General features: G+C 40.3%; 1 protein-coding gene across 7 annotated transcripts in view; it reads right to left on the bottom strand.

The window, feature by feature from the left end:
* Positions 1-1,037: 1,037 nt before the first annotated feature.
* LOC131253321 (uncharacterized) overlaps positions 1,038-23,739 on the bottom strand; it is a 41,230-nt gene continuing 18,528 nt past the window's right edge. Inside the window, exons 5-10 of one of the 7 annotated variants that reach the window (XR_009175086.1) lie at positions 7,109-7,195; positions 6,882-6,981; positions 5,828-6,032; positions 5,691-5,712; positions 5,441-5,479; positions 1,038-1,392 (exon numbers count right to left, since the gene is read on the bottom strand). Coding sequence is in view for 3 of the 7 variants with exons in the window: in XM_058254283.1 (XP_058110266.1) it covers positions 5,835-6,032; positions 6,882-6,981; positions 7,109-7,195 (385 nt within the window). In the remaining 4 variants the exon portion in view is untranslated. Of the gene's footprint in view, positions 1,393-3,281; positions 5,713-5,827; positions 6,033-6,881; positions 6,982-7,108; positions 7,196-23,739 lie in introns of those variants that run through there. The other 6 variants (XR_009175085.1, XR_009175084.1, XM_058254282.1 and 3 more) reach the window with 6 other exon arrangements.

The following is a 23,739-nucleotide window of genomic DNA, read 5'->3' as shown; positions in this document are numbered from 1 at the left end:
GGACGCAAAAGACAATACCACAGGTTAGACTCCTCAAGTGAGTTTTAGTTATAGTGTTGTTGCACAACGAAACACGATTAATAATTTCATTCCTTTCATGGCACAAGTTGAGACTCAAACGCAGACAACCCAAACAGAACTTTACCACTATATCAAGGAGCCACTAGTAAAGTACAAAAGCGAAGAATTTAATATTTTAAACTGAAGGAAGTCAAAAACTCATGAATCACAATACCCCGGCTCTCGTTGATGGCACGAGAAATATTGTCATCAGAATATACTTCTAGCATGGAGAGTAGGGTCGTGAACAAGTATCAAAGCTCACTTACATTGGAATCAGTTCAAGCGCTCATTTGTATACAAGATTGGTTGCGTCTGATCTAGGAAAAGGAGAACTCTGTTGATGAGGTATTCAAGGAAGAAAAGAGTGAGAACCAGAACGAGATTATACCTATAACAATTGCATGAAGTGGGATGAGACATTGCTTTCTATTTTCTTGCATTTACTTATAACAATATGACAATTATTATTTGTGGTCTTGAATTGTAACATTTGATGAATTGATGGATATTTTCTACGGTTATTACTTATCAGCTTATGTATTTTAATGTTTCTTTTATATATATATATATATATATATATATATATATATATATATATATATATATTCTCTTTTTCTAAGTTAGAAGTGAAAATGATGTTGTTGCTTAAATCTCATATGGTTGGCTCGTTGCATTTGTTTAATTTCGTTCCTTAATTATTTATGTTGCCTTAACCTAATTAAATATTCTTTCTTTCAAAATTCACACTTATAAATATATCATCAGAAGATGATCCATTGGCGGATATTTGGAATTATGGAGCCCAAGTTTACTCTCAGTTTATTTCTCGACTTAAATACAAAGACTCCCACCACTCCTTCCCCTATAGTCAATACAATCAGCCACAGAATATATAAAAGTAGTGCTATTATAATTAAAGAATGGTCAAGCGGAGGAACTGCCCCCACATTAGTAGAGAAGAAAAAAACATACTATTAAAGGAACAATAAAAATAAAATTATAAATAAGTCGTAAAACAAAGCTTGAAATTTGCATCAAGGACTATTCAACATCAACCCCCTCCGACACAACTTGATGCCGAAACAGACATGAGTACGGGATATAAGCTAAGCAATAAATCATTAAAGTTTCTTTAAGGTCTCGCAGCATTCTATAGGCGATTGAGAATTTCGTACAAATCAGATCATATAAAGAAGCTGAAAAAACTTTTTAAATCTATAAATGAGGACGATGGAAATACATCTCCACCATCTGATCCAGAAGAGGTAAACAACCATATTTTAGACACCTCCAGCTCAGACTCAGTGCAAAGTTCTCCTGCAGTTCAACCTGTAAAAAGAGAACCAAATGATGCTTCTGGCAACAAAGGTAGAAGAGAGATTACTATTATGGACAAGATTGCTCGGATTACACACCACAAAGGCATTCATTATATAGAGGATATTGAATGAATAAAGGATATTCTGGCAACGAATGGTTTATTAGTTTGTATGTGGAACTCCATCTGATATTCTGAACATACTTTGATTTTTTTACAATGTTTATTAATTTGTTCATTTTTTTTACAAATTACTTTTGAGTCTTTAACAATATTTATTTTGAACAACTCAACTCAAGTAGGAAAAAAAAAAAAAGATGGAAAAAAAGCTCAGCTCAACCCAACTCGGTGCTGACTCAGTCGGACTCGGTCCGAATTAGTCCAAGCCAGACCCGAACTTGGATTGGGTCAGGCATGCCAGACTAGGTGACGAGTCAGATTGAGTTTGAGTCAAGTATATTTCAAAACCAAATCAAGTTGGGTCAGCCCTAACTCGATCCGACTCGACTCAATGCCCAGCTCTACTCATAAATGATGCCCATCTATATTCCTCGAGATGAGCATACCTGTGTAAGGAAATGGTTATTGAGGAGTAGACATCACCAACAGCATATATTCAATCTACATGCGGCCCGCATGATGAGGGGACCATTGTGGCTTTTGGTACACCATGTTGACCCCAGCTTAGATCTCTCACATGTCTACACCAAGTTCATATATTTTCAGGATCCCCCTTCAATCTCAGAAATCATCCCCTCGTTTTAAAGAGGGGAGATCTTTGATATATATTTGGGCAAAAGCGTCATGATTCATCCACATGGAGTTACAAATACCACTTGAGAGCATATATCAAACTTAAAAGTAGACCGTCCAAATCATGGACACCATACTTTATGGCCATAACAAAGATACTGATTATATCATTGTTAGGACCGCTGAATTAGGGCAGCACAAGGGAGTCAGGCCAGGTACAGGGATAACCATACCAATACTTACCAATGGGTGCTGCATTCATACCATGCCCATACTTATGTCAGGCCTAAAACTCATACCCATACCCTTTTGGGTGTTTGTGTGTACCCATTATGGTATTGGGTACCCGTTTGTGATTTTAAAGAAAAATATACACAAATAATAATACCAAAAAAACTATGGATTCTCTTTTAAAAAAACATAAAGTATGGATTTTTGTTTTTTTTTTTTTGAAGCTATAAATAATATTAATAATAATATTTCAAAAAAAAAAAAAAAAAAACCTTCTTCATGTTATTTTTAATCCATCACATGATTAAAAGCTAAAAACTATTAAAGTGAAATTGCATACTTATAATATATAAGTAATTAAAATATAAACTACCCTAATTGTGGGTCCATATTAGATGTAGAATTAACAAGAAGTTAGCTTGTTTCATTGGATGGATGAACTGACGCTTAAAACTAAAAAATACCCAATGGTCCTATTTCAACAAGCAGAAGTCAGAGAGGTTAGCATTGTTCAACATCCTCAAACCCGTTACACGGGGTGACCTATTATGAATCCGAACCATTCATTCATTCATACAGCTTGGTGCAAGTCATGAAAAATAAAAATAAAAATCATGTCCATCAGGTGATCATAAGGTTCCAATCAATAGCATGAAAACTGACTGTCAAGATTGGCGGGAGAAACAAAACAGGTACAATCATCATCTTAAAATAAATATTAGATAAGATCGCACTTTGAATTTCTTATGATTCTAAAGTAATCAAAGGTTTAGGATCATCCGATTGGCATGATTCTTGCACCTTGGCTTGCTCCAAGTTATATGAATGAATGAATGAATGGTTTAGATTGATGATAGGTGAGCATAAGTGAAGAGGTTTGGGGAAATTGATAGTGAAGATGGGGATGCTAGGAAAACCCAATCATTATTTATTTATTTATCATGTATAATCCAGTTCGGGTGGAGTTCTGGTATGTGTTGGGATATACCAATGCCCAGCCCATTTCTTAATCGAGCTCAAAAGAGTTACTGAAAGCCACACTCACACCTGTTTAGCTACATCTATAACCCAGCCCATGTCAGGCCGGGTTCAGGTACCAATGGGTGCACTTGGCATGATGACACCCCTAGAGCCATTACATAGTGGATGGGCCCCATCAACAGCAACTTGCCTCCCTGAAAGGGTAGCAGTCATCAGGGCCCTTGATTAGGTAGTAATGGGTCCTAAAGTCTTAGCCTGGCCTGGATTGATAAGGCCCAACCCCTCCATGGTAAGTGTTGGGAAGGCCCTCAGAAGACAATATCTGACTTGCCAGGTGAGGCTAGGATCAACCTGAGCTTGACCCATTCCTGGAATGGGCCATATTTCCTGACCCCTGACAGACCCAAAATTCCCATAAATCCAGTTTAACCCCATGTTTTAAGCTGGTCGAGCTGGCTAGTCCCTCCAACAATACAACCCATTGACAGTCTATGCAGAAACATTCCTGCAATGAAGTGCCTTGATGTTAGATATATTAGTTTTCCTTCATTTTGAAGAACTTCCATAAAAGAATGGGAAGAAGGTTCAAAGGAACACGGCCCACATTGGCCAGAAGTGACAGCAGCAAACCTGAAAAATGATTGCTTCAGGCCCACCTGTTTAGCAGCCAATGGAGCCTGGACTACAAATTGGCAAGGACTCAAATTTATGCCTTGTATAAAATTCTCTTGTAGAAAGTTAAGAAAGAAATGAACACCCTATGAACAATGAGTGAGCAAATGGGCTGATCTCGCCCAGGCCGAAACATGCCCAAAGTCCGGCCCATGAATTTAAGAAGCCAAGTCCAAGCCCAGCTTATCAAATGAGCTAAAAATCAGCCGTGCACTGGAATAGGCCCAGCATCTGAGTACTTAGCCATTGATGTTAAACTAGTCGGGTAAGACCTACTTGTCCAACCTAAGGCAGGTGAAAGCATAGGTCCAGCCCAATTTGGGACTAAAAGTCAGAACTGGGTGCCAACCATTGGCCTCAGGTTCAACCCAAAATAATGTGGACATTGCCCAGACCATTTTCCAACCTACCAAAAGGCATAAAAACATAATAAACAAGGCCGTCAACCGGTTGGGTGGATCAAGTCCAATAGTATCCATAACCGGCCTAACTGGATTTGGGTGGTCTTGACAAGTCTGGGTCCCTTCACGTCCGGGTCTAGTTCTTGAATAACAAACCTAGGATCCAATCGTGTTTGGGTACCTGCCAGGTATCCATCAGGACTTTGGATCTAGGTAATGAGTTGGGTTTGGATAAATAAAATAAACTAATAGAATTTATGGTTGGGCCCACCGGAAGGATTGTTTTGATTGCACATACATGTGCCACTTTGACCAGTGTATGGTATGTAAACGGGCTCTCTTTCATGCGTGGCTTAGAAAACCTCTTTTGTTGCCATCAATACATATTAGATATATCAAATTGTGCTATTGAAAACTATCCAGACCCATCCCGGACTCAACCTGACTTGAACGGTGCCCATCACATGGACCTGATCCAAGACACAACCCGACCTTAAACTGGGTCCATCACATGGACTCGACCCGATTTGAAACCGGGTCCATCACATGGACCCAACCTGAACCCAGCTAGACCCGTCCAAAAATTGAGACCCGAAACCGGCCTAATTTCTTAACAGGTCCAAAAGATAGACTAGACATGTTAAATCAGATCTGATCCATGGGTCCTAATTACAAAGCCAGATAGGTAACTATTGACTGTCCTAATCACAAAGCCACAATACCAGCTGAAAGCAGAAAAAAGACAATTTCTACGCTTATAGTTTTGCATCCTGCAATGTGAACTTTCATTTCACAGTAAAAAGGGTGGGAAGCATATATAACACAAGAGAGATTCATGCTGCTATGGTAAGACCACCATCAATATTGTGCGTTCTATGGATGCATGTGTATTTGCTCAGTCTCAAATGAGGTCTCTGTCTGACTGTACAAGAACCTTGTCCTTTGACCAAGCTTCATCAATGGCTCCCATTCAATTCAAAATCTATGCATCTAGGTGACAGGGAACAAACATTTCACATACCTGTGCTCCAAGCAACCTGCACCATAATTTTCCCACTAGCTGATATCCCCCAATGCCGATACATGCAAAAAACAGGAATTGGGAACCTTGCAGATTAATAAGGCTAAAAAGAGAAAGGAAGCAGGGGAGAGAGAGTTTGCTAAAGGCTCCAAGACCGGTGTTGTTTTTGGCATGTGGCCCATCCATGATGAGTCCTAACAGACGCAATCTTAATCACATACATCTGGGAGTGAGTGATTTAATAACTAACCTAGATGTTAGTATTTTAGCACCTGAAAATGTCCCAGAAGAAAGAAATTAATAGAAGGTACAGATGCTCTCTCAGATGCTACTTTCTGAGAATAAAGAAAGAAATAAACAGTAGGGAAAATGGGAGCCGCTTGTTACCTCTTGATTAAAGTGCTCTTCTTGTGGATGATTTGAGAAGTTTCTGGCATATGGTAGTCTCAGGAAATTGCAGAAAGGTGTGGTCTAGAAATTTTAATCTGTCGGAACTTGTCATCTTAGTAAATCCAAAGGAAGTTGTCCATGTCTTGAGCAGTGAAGGAACAGCTGGTAGCAACAACCTTTCCACCCCTAAACGAGTAAGCATCTGGGAACAAATGGGCAGAACGGTAAAGTGAGGAAGCATAGAGTCTACTAAAGTTGGATTTTTTGTAAGCATCAAAACACCATAGAACATTGCCCATGAAGCCAAGCATGTGCATTATAACCAAAGCGTTTAACTTAATAGCAAACGTATATATGTTCAGGTATATGAGCCTCTCATCTTAGAGTTGTATCATTCTCGAATGAGAATATGCATAGCATCCTGAAGTTTTCAGTTTGTACTAGTACAGCCCATGGTTCAAATGATCCAGACCATTTCATCTGGTTGGCACCACCGTAGATGGATCCTTCCCCAAGAAACTCCTCGATAGCACAATCTTAACCCTTCAATTTCTAGCCTCAACATAGATATTTGAGAAAATTAAGATAGGAACATCCATATTGAACTGGAAAAAAAAAAGGCCAAAGAGTAAATAGCTAGTATCTCCCAACCTGGGAGCTTGACAATTTATGGTGGAGCTCAACAGACCAATGGTATGGACCACTGACAATGGGCCCCACTAGAATAAATCAAAATTTCGAGGATACTACGCATTGCCAACGATCCTCAGGTTAATTCGAAACGCCCGGTAAACTGATGCTTCTAGCCAATGAATGGATATAAGATACTATGCATAGCCAAAAGATCCAAAACCTCTCTAATCTGATGCTTCTAAGCAATGAACAGATATGAAAGAGAAAAAGAAGAAGAAAATGCAATACCAATAATCTACAAAGCAATAGATGATTCCTACACTTTTAATATCAAGATGTGATCCATTTTGTTGTTAACCATATAAATATTAAACATTCCCTTTACCAACAAGAAGGATAAAAAGTAATAGATTACTACCAGCTCCAGTTCATTCATAAGGAGGCGGCACATTCCCTGTCGGCGGTATGGAACACGAGTACAAATGAGAGGAACTTCAGCAGCCTTTTCACCATAGATCCTGAAACAGGAAAAGAGAAAAACAAAAGACAGTCATGTTTCAGCATAGAATAACTACAGGACATGCAAAAACGCCCACACCCCACTAAATATATGAGACCTCTGGTTTTAAAAACAAAATAAAATACCTGACTGTAGCAACAGATATCAGTTCATCCCCCCTCTCCAAAAGCATGGTATAGAAACCCGAGAAGTTCAATCGGTTTAGCTCTGACCTTCATAAAAGATTTTCACAGCCATGCATAGAAAAGCCACAATTTAAACAGTATAGAAACCAATTAAAAATAATCTTCCTCATTAAAGAGGCTATGAAGAATCAGTTACTTCTTTATCCAGAATAAGCTTACAGCTTTAATGGATGCCTTCTAAGCATAGATTAAAATTTCAAAAGGTACTTGACTGAGAAGTCTGTCAAGTTGAGTAACTTGGACGAGTTTCTTCGAGTTTTTCTGATAAGATAATGTTTAAAATATAAAAATATATAAATACTGCCAAGTCTCTGCGAGTCAAGTTTCATCAAGCCTTTTCTGAGTTCTGTCGAGTCAATCTGAGTTTTATTGAGTCAGGTTTTTTTTTTTTGTTTTTTTCCTTTTTAGACTCTTGAACGAGTCATGGTCAAATAGAGTTTTTCTCAGGTCCTGATGAAATCTGTTCGAGTCATTTAGAAGGCGACATCCCATGAATCAAAATGCTTGTTTCTAAAAACGAACTTTCTAAGCCCGATGACCGCATGATAGAGAAAAGACAATTCTGTATAAACATGCAAACTATAGCTGGACACCGAGCTGAACCGAGTCGAGCTTGGCACAGCTCTGCTCGGCTTGGCCAGCAGCCAACCCCAGCTCGAATTCAGCTCGGTCATTGAGCCTAACTGTCCAGCTTGGCCCGGTTTGGTAAGCAGCAAGGGCCAGCTCGAGTGGAGTTCGAGTTTGATCCATTGAGTCAAGTTCGACTTTGAGTTCGAGGTTGAACATAAAACAAAATGCATAAAATATAATCTATTCTAATTTCTACAATAGAAGTGCAAATCAAAGACTTACAAATAAAGAGTGAAAATATTACAATTACAGTATTAACAACATTAACTTAATATCCTCGATAGGAGTGCCTTCCTAGCATATAACCATAACCTCCTGCATCTAAACTGAATCCATCACTTTCACCATCCGATCCATCCGGGCTGCTGTCTAATTTTTCATATACGTATTGGTTCACCTCTTCTGAATCAAAAGGTGAAGATAGGTTTCCATCGTGCTCTTGTATAGTTTGAATTACAATAACATTAACATTAAACAATCACATTAACAACAATTTAACATCTAATATTACCAATATAACAATAACAAATTAATAATAATTATTACATAGCTAACAAATAACAACAGCATAACTAACAATCACATGACAATAACATAACTAACGATAACAATAACAATCACAACATTAAGAATCACGTGACTGCCAATAACAATCTAACACTAACATTGACGAACGACAATAACAATAACAACAATTTAACTTTAATATTAAGGGTTTAGGGTTTTTGATGTTAGGGTTATATTATATATAATATTAATATATAATATATAAATAACTTTAAAATTATTTAGGGGTTTAGGGATATATATTATAATATATATTTATATGTAATATATATTAAGTTATTAACATTAATTAAAACCTACCGAACTGCCATGGACAGTGGTCGGTCGGGCAACCAAATACAGAGAGAGGAGAGAGAGAGAGAGAGAGAGAGAGAGAGAGAGAGAGAGAGAGAGAGAGTACTATTGTACCGCTCAAACGGATGAAGGGAAGTCGGGCATAGATGCGGCGATGCTCAGACGGAGGGCTCGTGCTCGTGCTCGCTCAAAGGGAATGATCGAGTGGGGGCATGCATTTGGGCAGAGAGAGGGACTTAGGGTTAGGGTCGGCCAAGCTGGGGGGGGGGGGCGCATTCGAACAGAGAGGAGAAAGGGGAGGGGAGTAGTCGGGTTCGAGTTGTGCTTGGACTCAACTTGAATTTTTTTGAGCTCTCAAAAATCAACTCAACTCGACCTGAACCCAGTTTCGAGCTGAGCCGAGCCGAGCGAGTTAGCCTAGTTGACTCGGTTCGTGTCCAGCTCTAATGCAAACCACTAGCTCACCTTCCTGGAACATACCAACTTTTAGGATGGAGCATAAATACCAGATTCACATCCATGGGTGATGGACCAAGACATGCAACAAATGGTTTACCTTTCCCATATCTCTCTCTCTCTCTCTCTCTCTCTCTCTTGAATTTTCTTATTTATATAATAATAGACTAATAGTACACTAGGATTAGTACTTAATTGCTAGTTATAGCCTATAATTAGTAGTATTACTTACTACTAATTTGTTATTTCTCATATTCTTATTTCTCTGTCTTACTCATACTACTTGGTAGTTAGCACTTACTAATTACTAATACCACTTAGTTCTCTAATATCTACTTTGTTGGCTACTTGACTCAACTCATCTCATTATGTCTTCTTCCCAATCTTCTACAAGTCTTCAAGTCTTCTTTATCCACGAGGCTCATCTAGACTTGATATATGTAATTGATAAACCTTTACACTTACAATCTCCTCCTTTTTCAATTACATGACAAAACCAAACCTAGACTCGTGTCATGGTCAAAGGCCAATGACAACCAATGTCAACTCCAAAAACTTAAAATAATTACATGCCACACTAATGATGTACATTGATAAATACAATATTTTTTAAATGACTTGATTCCATTTTTTACACTAGCTCCCCCTTAATTCCTACTTGATCTTTTACCAAAGATTGCCTACAAAAAAGATAATTTGGCAAGTTTGTGGGAGTTGTCTCCCCCTTTTTGTCACAAATTAACATAGGGATGTTGATAAGTAGTAAATATGGACAATATGCACAAGATAGTACCACATAATCAACAGACATTCAGACAGAAATGTATAGATAGATATAGCATGAGGCATAGAAAATATGTCTGTAACATCATCAAATATCCAAAACAAAGAGACCCATGATAAGGCAAGGCAACCTATTGCGTAAAAAAAAAAAAAAAAAAAAAAAAACACCAACCAACTACTCAGCTCGAAAGAATAAACATCAATGACTGAGCTGGTAAAAAAGAATACACTCACTATTGTTTTTCCCTCACTAAGTCTCTCCCAAGAAAAAAAAAAAAGGTCACACTATCTTAACGTCTAGTAACTGCTTTGATCTAAGTGATGGTCCGGGGGCGGTGACTTCGTTGCCGCACTGACAGGATAAGTGAACAGTAATACTCTAGATAGTTCGCTGAATAGAGTAGCACAACTGCTCCAACCGTGATTGTCACTCAAGTAGTTGTGTTTGCTGATCTTCAATATGAATGATGCGAGTGAGATGATCATGTGTAGACGTGGAAGCTAAAGTCGTGTCAACAGTAGTCAGAGGCATGGGGTCGATAGTCGGTGCATCATCAATATCCACAGCAGAATTGTCGACAGGAGGATCGGCCAAAGTGAAGAATGTCTGAGCTCTAGATGATCCGAAACCAGTGCGCTGAGAGAGATTCAGATGCACTGCGCATCAAACTTAGAGAGTTTGGATCTCAAACTCAATTAAGACGCCCTACACAAGGACGACAAATGTATGCTCCCATCGAAGGCCTGCACAAGGATTTTGGCAAGTTTTGTTGGTCAAACTCTGAAACCCAATTTTACACAAGAATCGGTTTCCATACAAAATGACTGCATAGATAACTTTCTTAATTAAAGTAGATGAGCCCCCTTGAAGCACCTTGTTGAAGAGCTTCCTCAATCACGAAAGCATCTTCTTCAACTCCCTTGAACTGCAACCTTGAAATAAATGTGGGATAAGGACAAGGTTGGGATTTCCAAGAACTAGCATTCAAATCCCTTTAACACAAAAGATTTACCATTAAAAATGAGTGTTAGGGCATTAATGAATGTTGGAGTTCATATTTCAATCCGAGGGTTAAATGATCAATAAATGTGCTTGATTACAAGGATTGAATGATGAGCTCCATGACAGAAAAAGCTTTGGAGGGTTTTTAGTTAGAGAATCACACTCTCACGAAACTCTATCTATTTTTTATGGGGACATCAAAGGACATACTCGGGTGTACCAAAGACGGAGATGCCCACATTAGCGCAGCCTTCTTTGTGGATGGGAGACAAGTTCCAGATGGGGCCCGCCATGCCATTTTAAAGACCCCACATGCATTAGACGTGCATCAAGAAGACCCCACTTTAGGATGATGCATGTGGGCTTCTTCGGAGATCATTTTAGTCATAGGATTTCTATTTCATGTCGTTCCGACCTTTGGATCTTGTTGATCAGGCCATCAGGCCACCATATCTTTTAAATCTGGGCCCATTGGACTCTGATCTTGCTTTCTTTATGTTTTTAAAAAAAAAAAAAAAAAAATTTAGGAGTTATTTGATTGTTGAGATTAATAATAAATGTTTTAATTTTCTTATTTTGGATGATGGGCCACTTCACTTAAGTGGCATAGTTGTAATTATGCTAGATTTTTAATTATAAAAGCACAGGGAGGGGTGGAGTTCCAACCCTAGTGGAAATTTGAGAAGAAAAAAAGGAAGAAGAAGAGAGCTCTCTTTTATGAAGGAATTTTCCTCCGTATTTTCTAGGGTTTTTTTGAGAAACCCTTCCAATTAAATTGTGGAAGGGTAAAAGCTTGTTTGGTGATGGATTCCCCAAGGTACATCATTCTTTCTCTTATTCTTTTGTCTTCCTATTTTCCCTTCCATTACAACATTCTAAACCCTAAAACTTCAATTTCCTCTTTTCCCCAATTTCTAAAAACCCTAATTCCAAAATCCCCAATTCCCCTGAACCCTAATTTTTCAAATTTCAGATTTTTCCCTTCCAAACCCTAATCATAAAACCTACAAATATGTCCCTTGACTGTGGAACATGCCTATGCTACATTGGAAGTTTTATTATAACATCGAGCCTAGTTTTAATTGATTAATTGGATTTCTCAACATGCGGGCATATGATTTAGGTTAAATCAGATTTTATTTCCTATTTTTTACTCTTAATTACTTGGTGGGTTAACATCTTTTTTTAAAATTGAATTACTTCATGGAGTCTTTCATAATCTCCACGTTGCATGCTAGCATTAAATCATGTGTCCTGCATCAATTTCTCACCAAAAGATTTTGATGCCGAAGAATCATATTTATAGAATGATTGAAACGGGTGAAAACGGTCAAAAAATAGTTAGTTGTCTGTCGGACCGAATTAGCCTTCAGTCGCACCGAATTATGCATGAAAATCAACTCTAGCCGTTGGTCAATTTTTGACACCTGCGGTCGCACCGAAGGTGTTATTCGGTCACACCAAAGGTGACCTTTAGTCAGACCGAATTTAAGCTCGGTTGCAGCCAAATTTTGCCATTTGTTATCTGTCCTATTTTCCCGTAGTTCGGTAGCACCGAGTGTCACCTTCGATGGGACTAAAGGTGCCTTCGGTGGGACTGAATTCAGTGCGACCGAAGTCTAATTCGGTCCGACCGACAACTAGCCGTTTTTTTACCATTTTTCACTTGTTTCAATCATTCTATAAATCCGATTCTTTTGCATCAAAACCCTTAGGTGAGAAATAGATAAAACTTTGTAAGAGTGTGATTCCCTAGCTAAAAACCCTCCTCCCAAGATCTTTCCTTCATGGAGTTCATCATTCAATCCTTGTGATCAAGCACATTTATTAAGCATTCAAAGCTCAGATTGAAATATGAACTCCAGCATTCATTAATGCCCTAACACTCATCTTTAATGGCAAATCTTTTGTGCTAAAGGGCATTAAATGCTAGTCCTTGGGAATCCTAACCCTATCCTTAAAAGATCCCTCATCTTGAGTTAGAATTCACCTACCCTTCGTCCATACCTCGGCGCTAGTAAATGCACATCTATTTTAGGTTGTGGTTCAAGGGAACTGAAGAAGATGCTTTTGTGATTGAGTAAGCTCTTCAACAAGGCACTTCAAGGGGGCTTGTCTATATTAAGTAAGAAAGTAACCAAGTCCATTTTGTCTGGAAACAGATTCTTGTATAAAATTAAGTTTCGGAGTTTGACCAACCAAACTCATCAAGTCGTTGTGTAGGCCTCCGACATGAGCATATGTTTGTTGTCCTTGTGTAGGGCGTCTTGATTGAGTTTGAGATCTAAACTCTCTAAGACCCTTTGTAGGCCATCAACAGATGTAAAACGTATAGACCTTGTGTATGCTGTAAAGGTTTATGGTAAACTTGATCTAAAACCATTTTGATAGTGAAATCCAGTACACTCTAGGAGAGAGTGAGTCAGTCGGGAGTGGAGTAGGCACATAGCCCAATCATTATATATAGTGTGTAATGGGCTGAATGATTTTTGTTTATAGTTATTTTACCTTGTTAAATGATGTCGATGCATATCCATACTGTAGTAAACATGTTTGATAAAATGCGCACATGATGTTTCACTATTATTCCACTTTAGTCTAAGCTGATTTGATATATTCGCTCCTTGTTTTTATTGTTTTGTTTGAGGAATTAGAAGTGGGTGATTGTTGTTTATTTGGTTAAAATTTTAAAAGTCATGTTCAACCCCCCTTCTTCTAGGACATTCGTCATATATCTAAGCTTCACTAATAGCGGTAAAACGGCAATTTCAAGGATTTCCAAGGACTAGCATTCAATGCCCTTTAGCACATAAGATTTGCCATTAAAGATGAGTGTTAGGGCATTAATAAATGCTAGAGTTCATATTTCAATCCAAGCTTTGAATGCTCAATAAATGTGCTTGATCACAAAGATTGAATAATAAACTTCATGAGGGAAAGAGCTTGGGAGATGGGTTTTTAGTCAGGGAATCACACTCTCATAAAGCTCTATTTATTTCTCACTTAAGGGTTTTGATGCCCAAGAATCGGATTTTGGAAATGCTTGAAACAGGTGAAAAACGGTCAAAAAATGGCTAGTTGTTGATCGGACCGAATTAGCCTTCGGTTGCACTGAATTAGGCATGAAAATCAACTCTGGCCGCTGCACTTCCCATGGCATCAAAGGTGACCTTTGGTTGAACCGAATTTAAGATCAGTTGTAGCCAAATTTGGTCGTTTTTTATATGCCATGTTTTCGCGAAGTTCGGTGGCACTGAATGTTGCCTTCGGTGGGACCAAATTCGACATTCGATCACAGCCGAATTTTCCGGTCTGCTTGTTGTCTTGTTGTGGCTCATTTCGATGCCACCGAGTGTTGCCTTTGGTGGGACTGAATGTGACATTCAGTTGTAGCCGAATTAGCCAATTTGTTTACTATCTTGTTATGGCTCACTTTGATGGGGCCGAATGTAGGTTCGGTGCGACCGAACATGCCTGAATTTCAATTCTTTCATTCATTACATCCATAGACTTTTCCTAAGGTTTTCCTATACAATTTTGAGGCATTTTTGAGCTTTTAAGGTGTAGTACCATTGCACACCTATCTAACCTTTCTTTACACTTTGGTTTCTGCAAGTCTTCAAGTCTTCTTTATCCACGAGGCTCATCCGGACTTGATAGATGTAATTGACAAGCCTTTACACTTACACAAATGACTACCAATCCACGCACACGCACACACACATACACAGATATTTATTTGAAGTTTTCGACCGTGCATTTTATCGATTAGGAACTAAAAATTTTATTCAAGTCAACATGGTTTGGGAATCGGTTTTGGCGCATTCCATTATTCAGCACCAATACTAGTCTTATCACCCCTTATTGCCCTATATTAGACTATTTCGGGCTTATATAAGCTGATACGGTTGCATTGTTTATGGACGATATTGGTACATATCCCACAATACTTTTAACCTCCATTAATAAATCCCAGTGTACCATGAACATTCCCCGATAATGGGGACATCTCGCGCACACGCACGCCCCCTACGCACGTACGCAAGGAGGAGGAAAGCCCCACCATCGATCTGGATCGATGACGACGTCCAGGGAGGGCCTCCTAGTTAGAGGACTGTGTTTTGGTTCCTTAGAGTGGACCAGATCGTCATGTGGATCACACCATTGGATCTCATGAGCATGGCCCACTACTCTAGATGATCTAGCACTTTGAGTTTTGCTTATTATTGTTATTAGGAATATCATGAACAGTTTAGATTGCTTTGATTAGTTGTTATTTTTATTACTTCGTCTCTAACTAATAGGGTGCGCACATAGCGTGGCTTTTGGAGTATAGGTTTTTCTTATAAATAGGCAACCCCTTGTAGGTTTTTTTTCATTGAAGATTGAAATAAAATTTCTGCGTTTTCTGCTTCTCTAAATCTCTGAGTTGTGGGAGCTTAATTGGGTGTGAAACCCTCCCTTCTTTGAAAGGCTAACTACCGTAGTGCGAATCCACACCCATCCCGATTCGCCCCCACCTCCTACCATCCATATTCATCTTCTCCTACAATCATCCAACCTTCAAATCCACCATTATTTTGCAGTCAATCCTTCTCTACAACCGATTTTCACAATCAGGCCCTGCAGGAGGGCTGAAACTTCGGCGGAGCATCGTGCTCAAACCAGTCATCCATTCGATCTGAAAATTGTTGTGGGTGGCCCATCCCTGGCCAACCAACCCCTTGCTGGCCCTTTTTGAGTTTGTGGGCCCCACACACGTGCAGGCCACACTCTACGCACGTGCATCAGGCCCACTTGCTGCCCACGCGTGCGGATTGGTTACAGGTTCTTTCCTTCCTCTCATTCACTCCTCTCTCATCTTATTTCCATAACACTAACCCTAGATCATCCTAAATCCCCAAGTTCTATTCTACTTTTACAACCCTAGGGTTTTCCGAGTTGAAACGTGTGAAGTAATCCTTTGCATGTGTGGATGAATCTACTCTCCTTTAATCATTGTTTGGTCAATAATTTTAATTGATCCAGCCTTAACGTGTGTAGGCTTGGACCCTTATAGACCCCCCTTGTTGAATGCTTGACTTTATGTGAGATGAGGAAGTTTTATAAATGTTTCTAAATTAGTATCATCTAAAGTCTGAAATCTTGCATATCATGTTTAATTTTCATGTCCTGCATCAAATTTGGTATCAAAGCCTAGGTTTTTCATAGGGGATTGTATTGTATGTTTAGGGTTTAGTCTACTCACATTTAATTTGCATTAAATCTCATCATATAGGGCTGTTTAGGACCCATCATTCACATTAGTGACTGCTGAATTTTCTGCTGTCAGAAAATCCTCAAATTTCTTGGCTGAATTTTCTGCTGTCAGAAAATCCTCAAATTTCTTGGCTGAATTTTCTGTTGACAGACTCCTTGAGTAGTTAGGTTGCTAGAATTTTAGTAGCATTGTGTAGTTTCCCTCATATAGAGTCCAATAGGATCATTTAGTCCCATTTAGGTGCATATAGTTGTGTTAAAGGGTCTTTGAGTTGAGTGAGCAGTTGTACCCACACGTACTGGTTGTGGTTTTGGCTTGCATCCTACATTACACATGGAGCAATTGCAAGAATCAATGAACAATATAACCTGGCAATTTTAGTCTTTGGGTAAGCACTTGGAACAACGTATTGACCAAAACTTTGAACAGCTTAATGTGCGTGTTATCCAATTAGAAACCTCCGCCCGGGCAAACCCCACCATTGGGGAAGATGCCCAATCTCAGGCAGGTGGTCAGGAGGATAGACCAAGGAATGGAGGTGGCCAAGGAATTAGTCATGGGCGCGTACCCGTGCACCCACACTGCAAGAGGCATCATGATCATTAGACCCAAATGCGCAACTCCTAAAGGGAGTTTGAGTAGAGGCCCCTAAGTTTGATAGCCACTTGGACCCTAAGGCTTTTCTAGATTGGTTGGCGGATATGGACCACTATTTTGAGTGGTATGACATGTCGGATGCTCGTAGAGTTCGATTCGCCAAGATGAAGCTTGTGGGCCAAGCAAAGAGGTTTTGAGCTACTGTAGAGTGAAAGAAAGAAAGGTCAAGGGAGCTCCTAATAGTCCATTGGGGAGAAATGAAAGAAACTCTTAAGGAAAAATACATCCCTTTCTCTTATCACTTGTGGTTGGTTGAGTAATGGCAGTCTCTCCAACAAGGTTTCATAGGTGTTGCTGAATACATTGAGAAGTTTGAAGAGTACTTGACCCGATGTGAAGTTGATGAGGACCCCGTACTCACTCTTGCTTGATTTAAGACAAGCCTCCGTTCTGACATTAGGAGAGAGTTTCTCGCCAAGGATATAGACACTTTTGAACAGTTGTATCAAGTAGTGTTGGAGGTTGAGCAATACCTCAAAGCATCTGTGGGAAGACGGTTTGAGTTTCGCAATTCTAGCACTAAGGCCAACCCTTCTAGGGCTAAGCTTAGCACTGGATACCCAAACAAACCTTCCAATAGTTCTCAATTTAGACTCAAGGATAATAAGGGTAAAGAGGTTGTCAGGTCTAGTTCGCGCAAAAGTGAGGCAACTAGGTGTTTTAGATGTCAGGGGTTTGGTCACTTTACCCACCAGCGTGGCACGAAAGAAGGCACCAAGGTGTTCCTTATTGATGGGCAAGTAGAAGTAGTGCCCCTAGAGAGTGACGGCAAAGGGGAAGAATATGAGCCAGCAGAAACCACTAGTGATGAGGAAAAGGGAGCGCAAGAGTCTGCGACCCTCGCACTTGTGCGTTGGACCTTTGCACAAGCCAAGAATACTGACGATTGGCGCCGAAACATGATCTTCTATACTTATGCAAAATGTGGTGAAAAGATATGTAAAATGATCGTGGATAGTGGTAGTTGTGCCAACGTGGCATCAACTAGCACTGTGAGCCATTTAGGCCTAAAGCTTGAAGCCCATCCTCAACCCTATAGAATGCCTTGGGTTGATGAAACTTCCGTTCCAGTCTTCCACCGTTGTCTTGTTCCTATTCAATTTGGATCATATAAAGACACTTTGGTGTGATGTTGTTCCCATGGATGTTGGCCATATCATTCTGGGTAGGCCTTGGCTCTATGACAGTAATGTCACCATATTTGGTCGTTCGAATGTGTGTACATTCTGGTTTGAGGGCAAGAAAGTCAAGCTAAACCCACTTCCGCCCAAAAATACGACTCGAAAGGAGTCCACCACATAGAGTGGTGCGAGCGGCTCAAAAGAATTGAAGGAATCGAAGTCCAAGTCTAAGCCTCTTCATGTTCTAAATACCAAGGACTTTGAGCGAGAGACTGAGTTGGACTCGGTAGTGTATGCCTTTGTGGCTAGGGAGAGTGCACCAGAAGCTAGCGTAGAGTAACCCACTGGGGCCATTTCAGTAGTAGATAAGTTCCGTGATGTCTTTCCTGAGGATCTACCGGATGAGCTTCCCCCTATGAGGGATATACAGCATGCTATTGATTTAGTCCCTAGAGCGACTCTACCAAACCTCCCTCATTACAGAATGAACTCAAAGGAGCATGAAGAGTTAAAAAGACAAATTGATGAGCTTCTATAAAAGGGTTTCACTCAAGAGAGCATGAGCTACTGTGTCGTGCCTGCCCTTCTTACACCTAAGAAGGATGGCACATGAAGAATGTGTGCTGATAGTAGGGCAATCAACAAAATCACAGTCAAGTATCGGTTTCTCATACCGCGTCTTGATGACATGTTGGATATGATGGCCAACGTTACTATCTTCTCAAAAATTGATCTCAAAAGTGGTTATCACCAAATTCATGTACGCCCTGGTGATGAGTGGAAGACAGCCTTCAAGACGAAGGATGGTCTATACGAGTGGCTGGTCATGCCTTTGGGCTGACTAACGCCCCAAGTACTTCCATACGTGTGATGACCTAGGTGTTGAGGCCCTTTATAAGGAAGTTCTTGGTTGTCTACTTTAACGATATCTTGATTTATATCATGACCAATGAACAACACCTCAACCATTTGAGGCAAGTTTGTGGCATCCTTAAAGCCGAGAAATTGTACGCCAACCTAAAGAAGTGTGCGTTTATGTCTAGTAGTGTTATCTTCTTTGGTTTTGTTGTGTCAGCTGAGGGTGTGTTGGCGGATCCTGAGAAGGTCAAAGCCATTGTTAATTGGCTGAACCCCGCAATATTCACGAGGTGCGCAGCTTTCACGACTTGACCACCTTCTATAGGCAGTTCATTTGAGGTTTCAGTTCCATTATGGCTCCCATCACGGATTGCATAAAAAAGGAGAGTTTCAATGGACAAAGGCTACCTCAAAAGCCTTCAAGGAGATAAAGGTCAGGATGACCGAACCTCCAGTCACGTGACTTCCGGATTTTTCGAAAGCTTTTGAAGTCGCATGCGACGCGTCAGGAGTCGGCATAGAAGTACTTAGTCAAGAAGGGCACCCTGTCGCCTTTTTTAGTGAGAAACTGAATGAGGCGAAGCAAAACACTCCAACTATGACAAAGAATTCTATGCGGTAGTGCAATCACTACGCCATTGGCGTCATTATCTATTGCTGCAAGAATTCGTCTTGTTTTCAAATCACGAGGCCTCGAGATATCTGAACTCTCAGAAGAAATTAAACTCTAGGCATGCCAAGTGGTTTCAATTCCTTCAAGAGTATACTTTTGTGCTTAAGCATAAGACCGGTGTAGAGAATAAACATGTCGACGTGTTGAGCCGTCGAGTCGCGTTACTCAATTCCATGAGTGTTGGAGTCACAGGCCTCAAGCGTGTCAGAGAGGATTATTTTGAGTGCCCAGATTTTGGAGTTGTGTACGCGTCGTTATTAGGGAGTCTGTTAGGAGCTAGCAGTGAGTACTTAATTTTAAATGAATATTTGTTTAAGAGTGATCGCTTATGCATACCGCGCACCTCCCTCCACAATTTTCTTGTCTGAGAGTTACATTCAGGAGGAGTCCGAGTCATTTTGGTCAAGACAAGACCATTGCCCTAGTGGAGGATAGGTTCTATTGGCCAAGCCTCAAGCGAGACGTGGCCAAAATTATAGGGCAATGTCGTGCTTGTCAACTGGCAAAGCAAAATATGGGACTATACACACCTTTGCCAGTTTCATTCATCCCTTGGCAGGACATCAGTATGGACTTCGTGCTTGGGCTCCCCAAGACTATTCGGAAACACAATTCCGTATTTGTTGTCGTGGACCGTTTTTCTAAAATGGCCCACTTCATTCCTTGTTTTAAGACCTCCGACGCATCTCATGTTGCCAAGCTATTCTTTAGTGAGGTTGTCAAACTTCATGGGTTACCAAAAACCATAGTGTCTGACCGTGATGTGCGTTTCATGAGTTATTTTTGGAAGACACTATGACACATGATGAATACTAGGCTCCAATTTTCTTTTGCTCAAATGTTTAGTGGAGCACACCGGACGTGGGAAACTGTACTACCTATAGCTGAGTTTGCATTTAATAGTTCTGTCAATAGGTCCACAAGTTTAAGTCCTTTTGAAGTCGTTACTGATTATAAACCTAGGAAGCCTATTGATCTTGTCCCTATGTCACTGTCCCATAAGCCATCAGAGTCTGCAAAGTCTTTTGTGCATCACATTCATTCATTGCATCAAGAAATCAGGCGAAAGATCACTACTAGTAATGAACATTACAAACTTTCTGAAGACCAACATAAACGTTTCAAGGAATTCAATGTAGGGGATTGTGATGGTCCACATCAGGCCAAAGTAGTACCCTCAGGGAGCCGTTCGTAAATTACACACGCGTAGCGCTGGACCATTCAAAATTATAAAACGAAACGATCTCAATGTCCATGTGGTAGATCTTCCACCTTCCATGAGAATTAGTTCCACATTCAATGTGGAGGATCTAGTTGCTTTTCAGAGGACCCCTGATACATTGTCCAGCCTTTTGTCTAACCATCCTGATTCCCCAGACCTTTCCTTTGATCCATGGCCTCTCCCCGACCCTTCTTCCCAGCCTTTACCTCTCATACCTACCCTTCCCACACCCAGAGAGGAGATAGAGGATATTCTGGACCATCAGATAGTATATACGTCGGACGGCTGATTTCAAAAGTACCTGGTTAAGTGGAAGTTACGCCCAGCTTCAGATAGTATGTGGCTCACTGAGGAGGAGCTTCAACGAGTTGATCCTGATATCTTGGAGTGGTCCAAGAGTTTTGTTTCGCCAGTGGCGAAATCTTCACAGCCAGGGAGAGTTAATGGGGACATCTCGCGCACACGCACGCCCCCCCTACGCATGTACGCAAGGAGGAGGAGAGCCCCACTATCGATCTGGATCGATGACGACGTCCAGGAAGGGCCTCCTAGTTAAAGGACCGTGTTTTAATTCCTTGGAATGGACCCGATCGTCATGTGGATCTCACCATTAGATCTCATAATCGTGGCTCACTACTCTAGATGATCTAGTACTTTGAGTTTTGCTTATTATTGTTATTAGGAATATCTTGGACGGTTTAGATTGCTTTAATTAGTTGTTATTTTTGTTACTTCGTCTCTAAGTAATAGGGTGCGCACATGGCGCGACTTTTGGGGTATAGGTTTTTCTTATAAATAGGCAACCCCTTGTAGGTTTTTTTTCATTGAAGATTGAAATAAAATTTCTACGTTTTCTGCTTCTCTAAATCTCTGAGTTGTGGGAGCCTAATTGGGTGTGAAACCCTCCCTTCTTCGAAGGGCTAACTACCGAGGTGCGAAGTCACACCCATCCCGATTCGCCCCCACCTCCTACCATCCATATTCATCTTCTCCTACAATCATCAAACCTTCAAATCCACCATTATTTTGCAATCAATCCTTCTCTACAGTATATTTCCAAAATCAGGCCCTGCAGGAGGGCTGAAACTTCGGCGGAGTACTATGCTCAAACCAGTCATCCGTTCAATCTGAAAATTGGTGTGAGTTGGACCATCCCTGGCCGACCAACCCCTTGCTGGCCCTTTTTGGGTTTGTGGGCCCCACACACATGCAGGCCACACTCCACGCATGTGCGTCAGGCCCGCTTGCTGCCCACACGTGCGGATTGGTTATAGGTTCTTTCCCTCCTCTCATTCACTCCTCTCTCATCTTATTTCCATAACCCTAACCATAGATCATCCCAAATCCCCAAGTTCTATTCTACTTTTGCAACCCTAGAGTTTCCCGAATTGAAACATGTAAATCCTTTGGATTTGGGAAGTAATCCTTTGCATGTGTGGATGAATCTACTCTCCTTTGATCATTGTTTGGTCTATAATTTTAATTGATCCAATCCTAACATGTGTAGGCTTGGACCCTTGTAGATCCCCCTTGTTGAATGCTTGACTTTATGTGGGATGAGGAAGTTTTGTGAATGTTTTTAAATTAGTATGATCTAAAGTCTGAAATCTTGCATATCATGTTTAATTTCCATGTCCTGCATCACCCAACCCATAAATGAGATCCATCCATTCCTCAAGATGGGCATACCTGCATAAGGAAACTTGATGGTTATTAAGGAGTGGATATCATCAACAGACTATATTCGGTGTACATGTGGCCCATAGGATGAGGGAACCATTGTGGCTTTTGGGACACCATGTTAACCCAATGTGGCTCAGATCTCTCACATGTCTACCAACTTTACACGTTTTCGGGATCCCCTCCAATTTCTCCACATGTAGCTTTAGAAATTATCCCCTTGCTTAAGGTGTGGAGCTACGTGATATTCAGGCAAAAACGTGATGGTTCATCCACATGCAGTTACAAATACCATGTGCGGCCATATATCAAACTCAAAGTAGACCATCCAATTCTTGGGGACCATACTTTATATGCCATAACCCCCAAACAAATATTGATTATATCAAAGTTAGGATCCCTAAATGAGGGCCGTCTAGGGATGTCCACGGGCATGGTTTGGGCCAGGTATAGGGATACCCATACCAATACCCACCAATGGGTGCTGCACTCATAAGTCATACCCATGTCGGGCCCAAAATAGGACCATATGCGTACCCTTGGGGTGTTTATGTACCCCATTATGGTATTGGGTGTACATTTACGATTTGTGATTTTCAGAAAAACTATACACCATTAACTCAAGTGTGTGTGCGTGTGCGTGTGCATTTGTGTGCGTGTGCAGGTGCGCGGGTGCATGTGTGTGTGTGCGTGTGTTTCTTAGAAAAACATAAAATATAACATGAAAGCCTGATATTTTCGATTAAAAAATAAAAAATAAAAAATAAAAAACAACCCTTCTTCATGTTCTTTTTAATCCATCACATGATTAAAAGCTAAACTTGGATACTTGGAGAACAAGTAATTAAAATATAATCTGTCTAAATTGTAGGCCCCATATTAGATGTGGAATTAACAAAAAGTTAGCTTGTTTGATTCTCTCGTCATCGGATGAGTGAAAGTTTTCTGGATGCATAAAACTGAAAAATATCCCATGGTCCTATTTCAATAAACAAGAGTCAACAAATCAAAGGTTAGGATTGTTCTAGAAATCTCATTTTGGAACTATTACTCAGCGACAGTGAGCTCCACATTATACTCATTTTAATTTGAGATATTGTTTGCCACTTGTACAATTTTTGAGTGCCTGCATATCAAGCATACAATCCCACATATCAAATAACAGCCCATTTTATTAGGACTCTTGATTTGCTATGTAAATTTTACCCATCTTACCCCACATGTCCCTATGGAAATAGATAGTAGGTTTTGATCTAGACACACACACCCCTCCATGAGGACACTAGCAACATCCCCAAACCTTTTAAATGGCACACAGGGTGACCTATTGTCAATCTGAATCATTAGTTCATTCATACAACTAGTTC

This window comes from Magnolia sinica, chromosome 8, assembly GCF_029962835.1.
Source record: "Magnolia sinica isolate HGM2019 chromosome 8, MsV1, whole genome shotgun sequence".
NCBI lineage: Eukaryota > Viridiplantae > Streptophyta > Magnoliopsida > Magnoliales > Magnoliaceae > Magnolia > Magnolia sinica.
Note: the sequence above shows the minus strand (reverse complement) of the source record. Positions and strands in the feature narration are given on the sequence as shown.